At 47.0% G+C, this 17,134-nt stretch overlaps 1 protein-coding gene across 1 annotated transcript in view; it reads right to left on the bottom strand.

The window, feature by feature from the left end:
* LOC139300681 (caskin-2-like) overlaps nucleotides 1–17,134 on the bottom strand; it is a 42,509-nt gene that overhangs the window by 15,607 nt on the left and 9,768 nt on the right. The window contains exons 2-6 of the mRNA XM_070923846.1: nucleotides 11,927–11,978; nucleotides 3,790–3,887; nucleotides 2,471–2,616; nucleotides 1,365–1,460; nucleotides 85–215 (exon numbers count right to left, since the gene is read on the bottom strand). Of these exons, the coding sequence (XP_070779947.1) occupies nucleotides 85–215; nucleotides 1,365–1,460; nucleotides 2,471–2,616; nucleotides 3,790–3,887; nucleotides 11,927–11,978 (523 nt within the window). The remainder of the gene's footprint in view (nucleotides 1–84; nucleotides 216–1,364; nucleotides 1,461–2,470; nucleotides 2,617–3,789; nucleotides 3,888–11,926; nucleotides 11,979–17,134) is intronic.

The raw sequence follows: 17,134 nt of genomic DNA, 5'->3' as shown, positions 1-17,134 counted from the left end.
CTGAACCCAGAACCATCTGAGAGGCCTGGACACTTCATATGAACTGACTTCCTCCTCGGGGGTGGGGGGTGGGGGGGGTCTCACCGTATGATGTCTTTGTGTCCGTTGCGGGCGGCGAGGTGTAGCGGAGTGGTGAAGGCCGAGTCCGTCGGCTCCTTCCTCTCTCCTTCCAACAACGCCACGACCATGTTACTGCTCAGCAACAGCTGGGCCACCTGGAGGGGGGGCGGGGGGGGGGGGGGGGGCAAAATGAAGCCAGTGATGACAATAAGCTGTAACTACTGCCAAAACTCAGCACGAGGGAACACCTCAGAGACCCTGAGCTCCAGAGGTGATTCCAGATGTTTGACAGCAGACACACTGAGTCACAGCTGGAAGCTAAAGTTCACTTTTAGTAAAGAAATGTCAGAGAAACTGATCTCTGTGTTGTTTCAGATCCAGATCTGATGTTTATAATGATCTGGACCGGGCCCAGCAGGTATCTGGACCAGACTGCAGCAGGTATCTGGACCAGACTGCAGCAGGTATCTGGACCAGACTGCAGCGGCTATCTGGACCAGGACCAGCGGGTATCTGGACCGGGCCCAGCGGGTATCTGGACCCGGTCCAGCGGGTATCTGGACCGGGTCCTTCCTCAGTTCTCAGTAACGACCTTCAATGAAATCTGGAAATAAAGCTGTGAGGGTTGAAGGAGCAGAGCTGGATGGAAACACAGCAGCTGCCGTCGACACACCCTGACATCACTGAGTGGCAGCTGAGGCCTGAACACACACACACACACACACACACACACACACACACACACACACACACACACACTCTAAAGATATCTCAGTGAAGTTTCAGGCTTCACTTTCATGTCTCATTCAACAAACAAGTCGAGAACAAAGAGACGACCAGTGAAAGTAAAAGTACATTAGTACACAAGTACTGTACTGTACTTAATACACATTTGAGGTACTTGTACTTTACTTGACTCTTTACTTTTGACTTCGCGACAGCTTTAGTGAACGCACACTGATTGGTTTGTGAGGAGAGACATCACCATGGAGACGAAGAGACCAAGACCATACAGAGATAACAGTGATGTTTACTGACAGAGATAGAGAAGTAGCCATGGCAACACAATCAAACCTGTGTGTGTGTGTGTGTGTGTGTGTGTGTGTGTGTGTGTGTTGTAGTTTCAGTCAGCAGGACGTTGCCTTGATCTGAAGACAAGCTTAAAGTTTAATCATTACATTGTGGGGACAAAAGGCCGGTTTACCTGTCCCAGGTTTAATACTCACACACACACACACACACACACACACACACACACACACACACACACACACACACACACACACACACACAAAGAGACTCACCTGGACTCTTCCGAACTCACAGGCCAGGTCCAGAGGAGTTTTCTTGGCCTTGTTGACCAGGCAGGGGTTGGACTGATGCTGCAGCAGCATCTCCGACTGAAACAGTCCCACAAACCTCCATTAATATATCTCGACATTAAGGTATTGATCTGCACTGAGATATATATTGATCTGAGAACTGATTGGAACATTGTGTTTTAACTTGGGAGAGAAACTAACATGTTAGTTTGATGATGCAGCAGGTTTTATTTTAAAAGTCCTGATCTGAAAAATAATTACAAACAAATATAACATGAATACATACAGTATAAAGCTGAAGTAAAAGTACCTCAACATTGTATTTAAGTGCAGTACTAATGAGGTACTTTCCGCTGTGTGTGTGTGTGTGTGTAAGACATTTTGATGCGTTTCAGGTCTTGATTTTGAATAAAGACTTAATGATCTGTAAACATCAAAGGTTAAATCACTGAAAGTGTTCCACAGGGGGGGTGGGGGGGGGGGTCACAGACTAAACTGGGACAGTTTGGCTCAGCTGGATTCATGTTAATCCTGCACTGAACAATAACAGAAGGAGCCTCAGGATTACTAATAAAACCTCTGCAGTCAAAACATCCCCTCACATCTGCTCCGCTGGGACGGACGACACAAACAGGGTCACTAATCACACCCCCACCTAACATCACCCCCAATCTACACCGCCCCACCCTCCATCATCATCGCCATCTCAGTCCCAACAAATCCAATCACATCCAGCTGCAAGTACTCAGATGCTGTACTGCAGTAAAAGTACTAATACCACCAAAAGATGTCAGGAGTGGGACCTGGTCCAGAGAGTCATATGTAGACCGCTATATTAAAATCGGGAGACTGAGAGCTTTTCTTGGTAGACCTGAAACTGGACTCTCGAGATCCTGATCAGTCCTGATGCTGTCGCTGATTCACTATGACGCTGATGAGTTAGCCGTCACGTATCGTGCTCGATACCGGACCTGGTCCTGGTTTTGCTCATTAAAGACGAGGAACGTGCCGCCGGCTGGAGGTCAGAGGACGTTAAATAAACAACCCCCCGCCTCCACTGCTGATCTATTGATCTATTGATGACTCACCACTTCGTAGTGTCCGTACTGGGCGGCCAGGTGCAGAGGGATGTGTCCGTCCAGAGAAACACCGTTGACTGATGCTCCGGAGCGAAGCAGCATCAGGACCGACTCAGCTTTCCCCTGCCAGGCTGCGTAATGCAGCGGACGCATTCCTGCACACATTCACACACCCATTCTTTATTGGGGGGGGGAAGTAAAAGTACCAATACAACAGTGTATATATATATATATATGTATATTATTATTATTATTATTGATGCATTAATGTGTTCATCACTTTAAAGGTGGAGCTGCTGGGTCGCTGATAATATTTTGTATAAATAATATGAATCTGTTAAATACTGTTTGGACAACAAAATACATAAATAAATTCTTTGACTTTATTTGATGTGTGTACTCACACACACACACACACACACACACACACACACACACACACACACACACACACACAGATGTAAACAAGCTGCAGTGAACGCAGCATGAGTCAGCTGTTAATCTGTTGTTTTGATCTGAACCAGCTGATGCTGTCTATATACACACACACACACACACACACACACACACACACACACAGGTCATGTGACTGGACAGGAAGTGACATTTGCTCTTAATGAACCACTTAAATGAAGTTTGTCGCGGCCACAGAGAGACTGTTCATAAAGTACATTTATTATACATAAACTTTATTATACATAAACTTTATTACACATAAAGTAGACCTCCATGTACACGCTGTAAGACCTCCGTCACCTACACAAACTGAAAGTAAGACTCTTTGTTCTCTAATCACAAAACACAAAGCAATAAAGAAGATTTAACCAGAAAGTTGTTGCCCGTCAGTTCATGACCGGCCCCCCCACAGTGATGAGGCTGTAACATGTGCTGCAGATGTGCTCCCTCACTGGCTTCCCACCAACAAACACAGACAGATGTGTTCAAACAGTCATGTAACTCCAGTTTCAAAAGGAATTTATAGAAGATCTCAGCTGCAGACGAGTGTGTTTAACTGTAAATCTTACAGACAAACTATCGTTTAGTATTTGACTTTCTTCTACTTTACTAAATATTTGAATTAATTAGTTTATAACCTTTCTGTGTGTAACGTGGGGGGGGGGGGGGGGGGGGGGTAACTGCATGTCACGGTGTTTTTAATGACCATAAAGACGAACCTTGTCAGTGAACTTTTGTTTGTTGACGGCTTCATAATAAACTTGGATTCAAACTGTGAGTGTTATGTTGTGTCTCGGTTTCTCTTAGACCAGGTCCATGACACACCTTAGACTCCTGGGCCAGATGTGTGTGTGTGTGTGTGTGCGACTAACCGTTGCTGTCCTTGACGTCCACGGTGGCCTGAGCCTCCAGCAGGGCCGACAGCAGCTCTGTGGTCCCTGTGAGAGCAGCGTGGTGCAGGGCCGAAAACCTGAGCGAGAGAGGTCAAAGGTCACAGAGAGAGGGGGGGGGGGGGGGCTTCAGTCAACAGTGTCACCACAGCCCCCTCAGGAGCACTGAAGGCACCACATCAGGTCCCAGACCACATGAGTCTCCTCTGATGAGCCAGGACCAGACAGACCAGACTTCACTCAGTCGTCAAGCCTCGTCTTCTTCAGCCTGAAGGTTTTTACTTCAGAAGACGGAGTCTTCCTCTGCGGTGTTCACTAAAATGTTTTCAGTGTGTGTCTGAACAGGAGGGAGAGTCACATCATTGTGTTTCTGTGTGAGTCAGACGTCGACCTGCAGCTACAGGTAGACCAACACCTGGAACACATCAGTCACACCCTCAAGAACCGCTGCAACCAACCCATCAGGATCTGCTCCTGGACCCGGGTTTACCGTTAACCCTTTCAGTCCGTGTGGATGTTCGCCACGTTTTCTTTTTCAGAGGACCAGTCTTGTATTTCAAACCAGATAAATCATCAGAGACCAGCAACACAGCTGATCACACGCTGCACCAGTTAGTGGACCGATCGCGGACCTCGATCCGTTTCACCACGCAGCTTTACTGATCCTCAGCCCTCGTTTACGTCCGTCAGCTGATCTCTGACGTTTTCTTTTTAACGTATTTTCAACAAAAACAAAACGTGGGAGAACCCTCAGACTACGACTGATCCGGACTGATAACTGAGAGCTGAGAGAGAAACCTGATAACGGCGTATCGGCCAACAGCATGTTTTTATCGGCTGACATATTTATTAAACTGTAATTAATAACAAGTACATGAAACAATTAGCAATCAATTAGTCAACTAAGACAAAACTCAACAACAACACTTTCAGTAATTCATTCATTATTGAACTCGAGTGGGGCGGTTCGATCCCCGGCTGGTCCAGACCACATGAGAGGTGCACTGTAAAGAGCTCTGGTATTAATGCAAATATATGATATTAATATTAATATCAGTAGCTGTGTTTTCTCCAGGGTTTCATGTCATTGTAAAGTGAATGTCTTTGTGTTGACGCCATCTTGGGCTTCAGGAAACATTTCATAATGAAGAAAATTCATTAAGGGACTCTTTTATAGACAATTAGTTTCATTTCCTGCCCCCCCCCCCCCCCCATGAGGAGCACCGACAGGAGAGGAAACAGAGCTACAGGCTACATGTGGTCGTCTGTAAGTGAAGCAGGCAGAGACGTTAGAGGAGCTCAAAGAAGTGAATACAGGGGGGGGGGGGGGGGGGGGGGTGTTAGTGCTGCTCTTCCTTCCTTTCTTTCTGTTGCGTAATGTGAGCGATGGTAGTCATGTGGGCGCAGTAACAGACAGCGCCGGGGGCAGCTCCAACAATAATGGATGGATCACTGAGAGCCGCTTTAAAGTGAACCTCGGCCGCTGACGGAGACTCTCACATGGATCACAGAGGAGGCGGCTGCAGGTCCTCACAGGTTCACTCAGCTCGGAGGAACAGGGGCCGGCGTAGACCTGGGTGACGTGGTTTTTAATACTGACACCAGGAGACGCTGGGGACATCTTAGTTTGGGGATCATAATGTTTAAAAGGTCGGATTACAAATATCTGACGTCTGCGTCACAAACCGGACGTGTGGAGTTTAAGAGGGTCTGACTAAAGTTGCATTATGGGTAATGTAGGAGTTTGACTCACACTACAGTCTGCTCTCTGCTGGCTCCTGTTTGAGGCTGCAGGCCACCATGGTAGGAGAGACAATCCCTCCTCTGTCCCGTCCTCTGTCCTGCTCACCTGTCAGTCTTCAGACCTGTTAACAGCTCCAGGTCTCTGCTCTGCCCCCCCCCGCCCCCCCCCCCCCCGGGACAATGAGTGTGTTGCACTCTTTGAGGGTCAGTCCGAGGCCCTTTTGCTGAATAAGGTGCTCTCCGTGGGCTTTGTTCAAATCAGAGCTTTCGAGGTCTCTGAATTGTTATTAAAGGTGATCCACAAGGATCAATTTCAGGTCCTGCTTCACACGCAAATATAATAAAATTATTACGCTGACGACACCATCTTTTTTCTCCACCGCAGACCACACCCTCTCCAGGTTACAGTCTGACCACCTCCAGACTGTCATTACGTTTGGTTTCATTCCATTTCAATGTCTTAAATCTTGTTGGCCGGGTCACCAGGTGTGCATGTTCACACATATGTACAGATACAGTACATGGCTATGAATATTAGACAGCAGACTCCTTTAAATGAAGACTTATTCTACAGAAGCTGTTCTCTACATTATAAATGTAACACTAATACAAACTCACTGTACATTCAGAGGAGCTGGACAACACTGAACACTCGGGTTTTTAATAATATGCAGCCAGCATACGAGTGTGAACCTCCATGGAGGCCTCTCGCTGACCCCTCACAGACCGGATGTTAAAAAGCTCCCTCCCAGTCTCACTTCAGTGCAGATGAGTTATGTCTTTTCCCCTCAGTGGTCTGAACACGTCGGAGCTGAACAGACTGCAGCTAAAACACCAGAACAACAACAGTGCGTTCGTGTTCACAGCTCACAGTTTGGTTCATTTGTTTTTTACTACAAACGTTTACAAGCAGTTCTTTATGAGCGCAGGTCGGGCTTGTTGGCACATGGAGAACATTTTACAGTAAGAACCAGAAGAGATCACACAGACTGCTGATCAGAGACCTCCTCCAGCTGGGTTTGAAAAGAAGACTGATTGGTCAGATTAAGTCACATTATTATTAAATATCATTATTGTGCAGACAACGGTTGATTCTGGCCGTTCATATCATTTCAGGAGTCAGAAAGTCCACTGATCCACAATCCTTTTCTGTGTCTGGATCTCAGAACCAAGCAGCTTCAAACAGACCAGCTTACGGACTAAAACATCACGTGACGGGTTTCACTACCTTTCAGTGTCTTAAATCTTTGACAATAAGGAGCTTATTGTGAACTCTATGACTTCTGACACTGAAACTCCTTTCAACACTTCCATTTCTACAACTTTTTCAGCTTCTTTTAGTATTTGTATTTTCACTGTTTCTTTATAATACTGTACCTGCACATACTGACCCTGAACCTGATCAGGTTGTTGCTCTCGAAGCTAAATGAATTAAGTTCACACCACTTTCGAGGAACTGAAATGCTAGTTCTGTGAGGACACGTGGACAACGTCTCTACAGTTTGGCTGCAGTCCGACAGTCAAACCTGAAAACTGTGAAAGTGAAATATTTGCATGTGTTCTGTCTGAGCACAAAGCAAGAAGAGATCCATGAATAAATGAATGAGATGTTAATTTTGTTTCCTCTAGCGGTGCTTCACAGTTGTTATGGGCCATAAACATGAACTGACAGTGAGGGAGATTTCAATTGAACATCTCAAGCCTTCAGGTGAGGATTCTGTTGGCAAACTGAATCCTGAGTTTCTGTGACAGCAGCCGTCCCGTTTCTCTTCCCGTCCTCAGATGTGTGACGGCCGGCGGCGGCCCGGGTCTCCCCTCCCGGACAAAAGGCCAGAGCTCCCACCATCACAGCGATTCACAGGGACCCATTCCAGCTCCGCTCTCCATAGAAACACATCCACGCACCGAGCCAACGGGCCGCCGGAGACGTCGGCACAGACTCAAATACTAATTTGTCTCACAGGGACGCAGAAAAGAAGCCTCCTTTATACCCTGTGTGTTTGTTTCTCACACTCACTCACTGGCATGCACGTCAATAAAGACACATATTCTCAGAGATAAACTCCGACCTGCACAAACACTTAATAACACTGATTTATGAGCAGGCCCGTCTGTATGTCCAAACACTTCCTTTCTCTTAACAAAATAAACTTTCCCTCCATTCACCACATGACACTGCAGGCCTGTAGGCACACCTGGGGGGGGGGGCGGGGGCTGCAGACTCCCACAGATCATCCGTGAGGCTGTAATTAATCCGCGGTGCTGAAATCTTGGCGAAATGTAAAACTATCGGGGCCAGGAGGAAAGTATGTCAGCTATTGTTCAGGCAGAGAGTTCTGGCGAGGCGAGCTGGATGCCTTTCTGTTTCATTAAACATAACCTCCGGCTCTGTTCTTCTTCTGTGAATCTGTTCTGAAAGTTACCGTTTTACTTGTTCACTTATTCAGAGTGTTTCTCTCCCTGTCAACAAGATGCTCGACAAAAGACACTCACTGCATCCTCCAGAGAGTTTCATGATCAGATGAATGCATTAACTAAGTGAGAGGGCTCAGACGTTTCTGTCTGCATATGGAAACACACACACAGTGACTGACAGTTATGGCAGAACTGTGCCAGACTTCAGTCACATAAGTGCAGTAAAGTTCGTACAATTCAACACAGTTCTGTCTCGCAAAATTCTTTAAAGAAATCAATCATATCAATACTGTGTGTTCCTAAAAGCTCATTTCTGTTTGAAAATGTTCTATACGAGCATATATATATATATATATATATATATATATATATATATATATATATATAAAAGAACAGTATCACTTTGAGGAACATTACCATGCTTTTAGTTTCCTTTTGTACTTTCGCCTCACAGAGCAGCTAGCACCACCGTCCTGCTGCTTTAGAAATCATTTTGATCATCAGGTTGTTGTTTGTTGATTCTCTGTTGTTTTCTGTAGTTCAACCAGTTTACACAGTAAATACTTGGTATTTATACTGGTTAAAGTCTAACTAGCTCAACCAAAGAGGGTCAATAACCAACGTGACTGTACGTCTCTGTAAACAGCTAGCATGCTAGCAGCTCTGTGACACAACAATGCTTTGAACTAAATGCTAAAATCAGAATGCTATCATGCTCACAGTGACAAGTTAAATGATACAGTTAGCCATGTTCACCATCTTAGTGTAGCGTGTTAGCATGCTAACAACAGTAGTTACTGTTTTTAAAGGAAGCTGAAAGGAAACAAAGAGGTTATAAGTTTTGTTAACTGTCACTTGTATAACTTTATTTGAATAATGTCGGACGTTGTTAATATTGTTTTATTATTCAGTGCTGAAACCATTAGTGCATTAATGTATCAACGACTGCTTTGACAGATGAATCATTTAGCGAAGCTCAGACGTGTTGAACATTCGGCTGCAGCGCGACGTCAACCTGCCTTCGATCTGTCGAGAAACCAACAACACGAGGTGAAGTTCCCCGTGAGAACACCGGCCCTGTCTGCCGACCGGCCGCCTGCAACGTGACCTGACGTAAACGCATGACGCCGCTGACCTGCGGACCAACACTGGATGTTGTGTTTAGATGCAGCTCTGTGATTACTGCAGCTCCATCGCCCGACGAGCCGCCAGCAGCACTGATGAATAATGAAAAACCTTTTCCTGCCTGAGATCCACGTCCCTGTGGAGGCTATTAGCCCCAACACACACACACACACACACACACACACACACACACACGCACACACGCACACACACACACACACACACACACTGAGAGGAACCAATTACAGCCCAGACATGCTAATGTTGTTCCCAAACATATCACAGAGTTGGAGCCACAGTGCGACAACGTCCCCCTTAAAACACAACATGTCCCGTCACTTCAACCTCCCAGCGTCCAAATGTCCCCCCTGAGATCAGGAGCAGGATCCAAACCGTTAGCTGACGTAACGTTAGCACTGCAGCTAACGAGGAGACTGAGCTGCCAACAGGAACAATTCAAACGATATCTGATATCTTTAACTGTCAGACATGAATTATTATATCATTATTATATTATTGCTACATACACCACTAACTCGAGTGCCACTATTGAATGTAATGATAATGAAAAGGTCATTTTCAGTAGCACAGTAATGTAGTAAAGGTCTAAACCCAGTTTGTCCTCCTTCCTGTCGACTGTCTCCGACACTGACATCATCATCAGCCATGAGAACTTTTTCCTGACTCATTTTTCAGCTCCCTCAGCTGTCACTGCTGCATTAAGTCATCCAGGCTCTTTGTAAACACTCCTATCTAATCGACCCGCGGTCCAGCCCTCTGCTCCCTGACCTTTGACCTGGCTGGGCCCCCCTCTGCCCTCCGAGGGGCCAACAAAGGAGTCCAACACTTGACGGTGTCTCTGAGCCGACGTGCTGGTCCACGGTCTCTGTCTCTTGTGTTTTACAGCCCTCTCAGAGTCTCAGCTCGTCGTCCCTCTTTGAGCTTTTGTTACGACAACAATGTTGACTTAGAGCTGAAAAGGCCGCGAGTTGTTTTAGCAGGAGACCATTAAATCACAGACTGATGAGTCCTGAGCTGAACAGGAGACACGTTCTGCTTCTGACAACTGCTAATGTATTTTGTTTATGTCCTTTTTGTGTTACGACAAAGTGTTTCAAATTCCATGAAAAGCACAAACTGTCCTGTCTCACTTCCTGTCTCACTCTCTCAGCTCTCAGCCCGTTGGTTCCTACTGAAGACGTCAATCTTTGAAAACAACATGGAAATAGTGCCTTTGTTGTTAATCCACATTTGCTGCTCTAGAGACTATTTGGGGCAGCAAGACGCCATTTTTGTCATAAAACAGGAAAATAAGGTCTCAAAAAATAATTGTATCAGTGCTGATAGTCTGGTTTTGTATCTATTAAATGCTAAACATATAAATAATATAAAAATACTACATATAAAGTGTCACAGAATATAAACAAGACTAAGAGTCTACAGCTAGCAGCTGTGTGAGAGTGTACTTCAGCTAAATGCTAATATTAGCATGCTAACAATAACAATGTTAACATGTTGATGTTTCTAGTAAAAAATAACTTTAAAAAAAAGAGAAAAAAGAAAAATGAAGACTTGTTTACTGTGTTAGTTTAGCCTGTTAGCATGCTAACATTAGCTAATCAGCAGTAAACACAGAGTCCAGCTGAGGCTGATGGGAATGTCTTTAGTTTAAACCAAAGTGTTGGACACATGAACATGTTGACCTGATGGTGGCGCTGATGAAGAGTCAGAGGATCACCAGAGTTACTACAGTTCATCCTGAGGGGACCATGAAGGTCTGAACCACATATCATCACAGTCCATCCAGCAGCTGATGAGACATTTCAGTCTGGACCTCAGTGGAGGACAGATGAAATCAATATCTCCAAAAGAGAATGAAACCCTGCAGCTGAGAGACTCTCTCTATGAGTCTATGAGTCTCTTAGTCTCTCTGAGTCTCCCTGAGTCTCTCTGGGTCTCTCTGGGTCTCTCTGAGTCTCTATGGGTCTCTCTGAGTCTCTCTGAGTCTCTCTGAGTCTCTATGGGTCTCTATGGGTCTCTCTGAGTCTCTCTGAGTCTCTCTGGGTCTCTCTGGGTCTCTCTGAGTCTCTCTGAGTCTCTCTGGGTCTCTCTGGGTCTCTCTGAGTCTCTATGAGTCTCTATGAGTCTCTCTGAGTCTCTATGGGTCTCTATGGGTCTCTCTGAGTCTCTCTGAGTCTCTCTGGGTCTCTCTGGGTCTCTCTGAGTCTCTCTGGGTCTCTCTGGGTCTCTCTGAGTCTCTCTGGGTCTCTCTGGGTCTCTCTGGGTCTCTATGGGTCTCTCTGGGTCTCTCTGGGTCTCTCTGAGTCTCTCTGGGTCTCTATGGGTCTCTCTGGGTCTCTCTGGGTCTCCATGAGACAGCGGGGGGGACGGCTGAGAGGAAACAGCAGTGAGAGGTTTCATGTCGGATAATAAAAACTTTTAACAAAGAGAAATATTGATGAGGAGAGACTAAACTTTTCTTCATCTCTTCTCCTTCCAGGCTAATGAGCTCCGAGGGGGAAACTGAGCCAGAGGACGAGGTGACTGAGGACTGAGGACTGAGGACTGAGGACTGAGGACTCCGGGTTCAACAGAGACGTTTAAATGATGTTTTGACACCAGATACTACTACTACTTCACTGAGTCTGCTGACTCAGCTGATGAAAACACTTCAGTCTGCCAGTTTCCACTCTGCAGCAGCAGCAGTTACTGCAGAGTGGAAACTGTTTTATAGATGCAGAGGGACCCCCCCCCACCCACCCCCCACCCCCCACCCCCCACTGTGAGAAATGTGTCCAGAAAATGTCTTTTTTATAGTGTTGACTTCATCACTTACCCATCTGAGTCCTGGTAGTTCACATTGAGTCTCTTGGTGGAGCCCAGCAACTCTGAAAACACAGAACAACACAGGGCATTAATATCTGATCATGTGATGCTCTGGACCTGGACCTGGACCTGTCTGTGGCTCTAGTGCCACCAAGTCTTCTAAAACCTCCTTCACGGTCTTATTTCAGTGAGGGTCCAGGGGGACATCCTGGTCTGTATTTCTTTATTTTGAGGTTGAAACGCTAAATTAAATGAACTATAACCTCTGATTCTTCCTGCTTCCAAACAAGCCTACATCACACAGTGTCATCAGATAACTAATCTAACACCACGATGGATTTACACCATGATGAAGGAGCCACATGTTCAGGGGTGGAACAGTTCATGGACATTTTTAAATCCAAAATCCTGTTAGTCCAATTTTACCATAAAAAACTGGTCCACTACAGCATTAAATAAATAACTCAGTATTTAGTAATAATATGATAAACCATTAGACTAAGAACTACAGATTCTGACAGATCTAATTGGTCCTGCTGGTTTTCTGATACTCCACCCTGCAGAGTAGAGTACTGAAGAGTAGAAATACACCATTCTGAAGAAACGCTTGACACTATTATCAGCAAACTGATACAACAGAGACAGCAGGAGACGGTGACCCAGCCAGGGAGGAGCAGACCGGAGACTCCAGGTCCCCTCAGGCTCCTGAACTATCTCTTTCCACTGGTATCACTGGAGGAAATCCAGCCGGTGTCGGGGAGGAGATATCTGGACGTCTCCTGCAGAGACACCTGATCATAAATCCTCGTCCGTCCCTCTCTGCTGGACCTCCTGAGGAAGCTTCGTTAGCCTCTGACCCGGGTTTGACATCCTCGGCTGGGTCACAGGACGACCCTGAAGAATAAAAGTCGCAGCTCTTTGATCTGCTGCCAGACAAAGACTCCCTGCTCCTCCTCCAGGTCTTTCAGCCGGGACTCGACCACAGACTCCCACCGTTCGGACAAAGTGTCCTCTTCTTCTCCTCTGCAGCCTCAGTTTCACTCCCACCCCCCGGCATGTTGTGGCATTCTGGCTCTGAAGCGGTGCAGTTTCCCTGACAGTCCGTCCGAGCCCTGTTTGGTACGGTGGTGGTCTGGCCTGAGCCTGATCAGCATGGCTTCTGAACCACCAACTATAGCCGAGCACGTCACGCGGACCACGTTAACCATTACTAACCCAGTTACTGTCAGGTTACTGCTGGAACCTGGTTTCTGGAGTCCACATTCAGGGATCAGGGGAACCTGCTTTAACACAGCTGGATTTCTGCAGAAGGAACATGTGACACACAAACTGGTTTCTGACAAGGTCTTGACATGTGAGCATGTGCAGGTTTCTACAGTGATGCTGTTTACCATCAGAGGTCACAGGAGGTCAGGGGTCAGTCAGCAGAGACTCTGCAGGGGAGGACGGGAAGAGATCCCAGACCCTGGATCCAGACCGGAGACCAGCAGACAACAGCGCAACACTGATCTGCCTTTAACCGCTGCTGCACGAGGCAGCGTGTCATCTTTAACATCTCTGCCCCCCCCCCCACAATAGAGCTTTTGAAGTATTTAAGATCTCGGGGAAACACAGCGGGCTCTCCCTCTGGGGATCGGAGCACTGCTTTGATAATGACCTGGATTCTATAATTAATGGGAATAAATCAGCACAAGACAAAAATTAAAACGGAGACAGAAAGTGAACACAGGGAGCAAGAAAACTGTCTCTCCTCATTAAAACACAACACGCAGACTGTGGGGACAACAAAAACCCTCCTGGCTGAAACCTGAAGCCTTGTTTTGAAAAGCCTCTTCACTTCCTGTCTCCTCACCTGTCAAACTGTGTCATAAAAGTAAAGAAAGCTGCTTGATTCTGTTCGAATCTGGGTTCGGTTTAGGAAAAGAGGGGCAGCTTTTTCTATTGGACTGATCTGATGGTTCACAGGTCGATAACTTCTCTCAGACTCACGACGAACTTTCAGTGCTGAAATACTAAAATGTCCTGAAGTTAAAACTGACACCAACTCTAGTTTTAGGAGTTTCTCCAAACTCGGCCAGTTAGAAGTTCGGGATGTAACTGCAGCGTCCCAGAAGCTGCTGAGGCGGACGGACGCTGTCACTCTTTCTCGTTCTTGGACTGTGATTCAAATATCAAACATCTCCAAGAGTTCTTCTTCCCCTCTGAGTGATAAAACCGATCTTATATCAAACTCTGATGCTAACTATTGTAGCTGACGGCCGCCTGCTGCACATTTGCTCAAAGTTATTTTTAATGCTGTTTATGGAGCGCGGCGGAGAGGCCCGGAGGCCCGGAGCAGACCTGGAGTCTGTTTCTGCTCCAACGTTTGCAGGGACTCTTTTTATAATTTCAGCTGAAAGTTTAACGTCCCGCGGATCTGCTGCCACAAGAATGCAGCAGGAGGAGGAGGAGGAGGAGGAGGAGGAAGAGGTTTTGCAGGAGTCTGCACATTTGAGAGGTCTCGTTGGAATCCGGCTCGTGGACCAGAGTCTCAGGCTGGAAGAGAATCTGTTGTAAAAATCTACCGGCTAAAATTAGACGCCCGCTGTGAGTATCAGATGTATGATTATGCGTCTGCAGGAAAACGCCTCGCACATCTTTTTGTTTCTGGGACAAAGAAACAAACAAACCAGGACGATCCGGCAGCTTCTCTCCTCTCATTGTGGTGAAGTGTGGAGGCCGGGCAGCAGCTCTGCGCTAAATATACGTTTCCTTCATGAAAACCCGCCGTCCTCCGAACGCACCACAACAGACCCAGTCAGAAACTGGTCCCGGAGACTCAGACCACTTCAGACTCCTGCAGTCTAAACATAAACACAGCAGCCGGGTTCATAAAGAAACACTGAATCCAGTTTCTCCAGTTTACAGGGTTACCACGACATCACCTCCGCCAGGTCACATGATGCTGCAACACTTTCCATATATGGCCAAAAGCATGTGGACGCCCCCACATCACTGTCTTCTCTAAGCCGAGAACTCGACTACTTTCACTTCAGCTGTAGTTCAAAGGTCGAAGTGCCCAGGTGAAAAGAGAGAGGAGGTCAAACTCCGCCCACTTTCTCACCTCCACACACCTGACCAATCACAGTGTGGCTGTCAGAAAGTTGCCCCCCCATGCTGCCGTCAGAGAGGTGGTTTCAGACGCCGTTGTAACGATATTTCAACATGACGATGTTCCCACCCTGAACCCCATCCAACACCCGTGGGACGAACCACATCCCGGTCTGTGAGCCAGACCTGGTCGCCAACATCAGGGACACTGAATGGGAGCAGATCCCTGCAGCTGCTTCAACATCAGGAGGAGAGACTGAAACCAGACGGGTGGAGCTGCTTAATGAACACGGTGTGACGCTGGTTCGTCCGGCTGTCCAACACCACAGAGACCACCAGTGTAAAACCTGTGTCCCCTTCACGTGTCCAACTCCTGTGGCTGCAGCTTCTCCAACGTCTCTGATTTCACTTCATTACAAACTGGTTCTGACATTTGGACCAAACCAGCAGAGCTCTGTTGATCAAACGTGATCAAATCTCTACACAGGACGTTAAAATGAGCAGATTTCACTATTTTCTGACATTTTACAGAGAACAGCAGAGAGAGCGACGGGCAGATCGAACGGAGCTCCGGCTGCTGGTCCGGCTGAGAGATCGTGTCTCTGTGAGATCGTGGCTTTGTTTGATGCAGCAGGTCTGTTTGAAGATTCAGAGGTCTCGGAGGGAAACGTGGGCACCAATCGGCAGCTCTCTTCCCTCCCCCGTCCTCCCCCGCCCCCCCCTGGCCTTCAGAGAGCCTGGCACAGCAACACAGGAAGCTGTGGAAGTGTTTGTCCATGTCTGTCTCTTATCTGCTGACTGAATGAGGACGGTGACGGCAGCGGAGGGAGATGAAGATTAGCTCTCCTTGTGTCTTATCAGTTCTCTGGGACGAGGAGGACGGCGGAGGAGGATCTGTCCCCTCGGTCTGTCCTCCGGCTCAGGATTGGACGCAGATGAACTGCAGGGACACAAGAGCTGCTCCAAACCCCCCAAAGTCTGGACTCAGCGCCAAACTGGACCACAATCACACAGATGCAAATACAGACGGCTTTTATCAGTTGACTGGCTGTACAAGACAAACAGTGTGGATGTTAGATATCAAACTACGTAAAAACAAAGTGCGGTGGCTCGTTCGAGAGAGTCAGACACTGTTCAACGTCTTCAGCAAACAAAGACCAACTGTAAAAGACCACCTGTGAACAGGCAGAGACACTTCCTCTTGGCTTTGTTAGCAAGCAACCGCTTCTTCCTGAGACTTTGGTCAGTTTGAGACACATCGAAGGTGGGACAGAGAATCCTTCAAAAGATAAAAGGAGTCTGGTACGATCAGTGTTTAAGGGGGTGAATCTGCAGGAATCTCACCATTACATTCTGGACGGACGCAGTTAAAGCAGCTGCGTCAGTCCTCCGTCCTGAGGCGTTCAGGCGCAGCATTGAGTGTAGGTCACCTGTGTTATGGCAGCACTCAGAGCCCAAAACACAATCAAGAAATCAAGAAAACCGAGCTGAAGCGGCGCGTTAACACTCATACAGTGTGACAAGTCAATAGACTACAGTAACTTCATGATACAATCTGAACAACAGGTGTGTATCAGACACTAATATGGCTTCTTCTGAGAAAACATAGTGTTCTTCTTCACACTAAAAGGTTTCGACTGATCTAAAATCCAAATATATCAATAATCTACATGTAACCGCTGCTTCAAGGGACACTTCATTAGAGTTTTACAAGTTTTCACCAGAAGGCTCCTGAACTGTTGGTGTTAAAACAGCTTCACGAGCTTTATCTTCACCTCTGCAGCGTAAAGACGATCTCAGACGGGTTAACGTGTTGTTTACATTCCCGTCGAGCGCCGGGGGTGAAGCTCAGAGACGTGTGGAGGTTCAGGCGGAGTCAGGTGATGGAGGAGCGAGGCCGGTCTTATCGGCCTGCTGATAAACGTGGCTCTAACAGAGCAGCGAGGAGGCGCCGGCTCAGTCACAGAGTGATTCATTCTGAATCATCTGAGCTGATCACAACTTCACAGGACCTGCAGTGACGTCTTCGGCGTTTGGTCCAGAACCCCCAAAGACACTCAGTGCACCATCAAACTGAGACAGCAGAACGACGACTGCCACGATTCATCCATCATCAGAACACTTATTT

This window comes from Enoplosus armatus, chromosome 17, assembly GCF_043641665.1.
Source record: "Enoplosus armatus isolate fEnoArm2 chromosome 17, fEnoArm2.hap1, whole genome shotgun sequence".
Lineage (NCBI taxonomy): Eukaryota > Metazoa > Chordata > Actinopteri > Centrarchiformes > Enoplosidae > Enoplosus > Enoplosus armatus.
The sequence above is the reverse complement of the archived record's forward strand: the minus strand, read 5'-3'. Positions and strand labels throughout refer to the sequence as shown.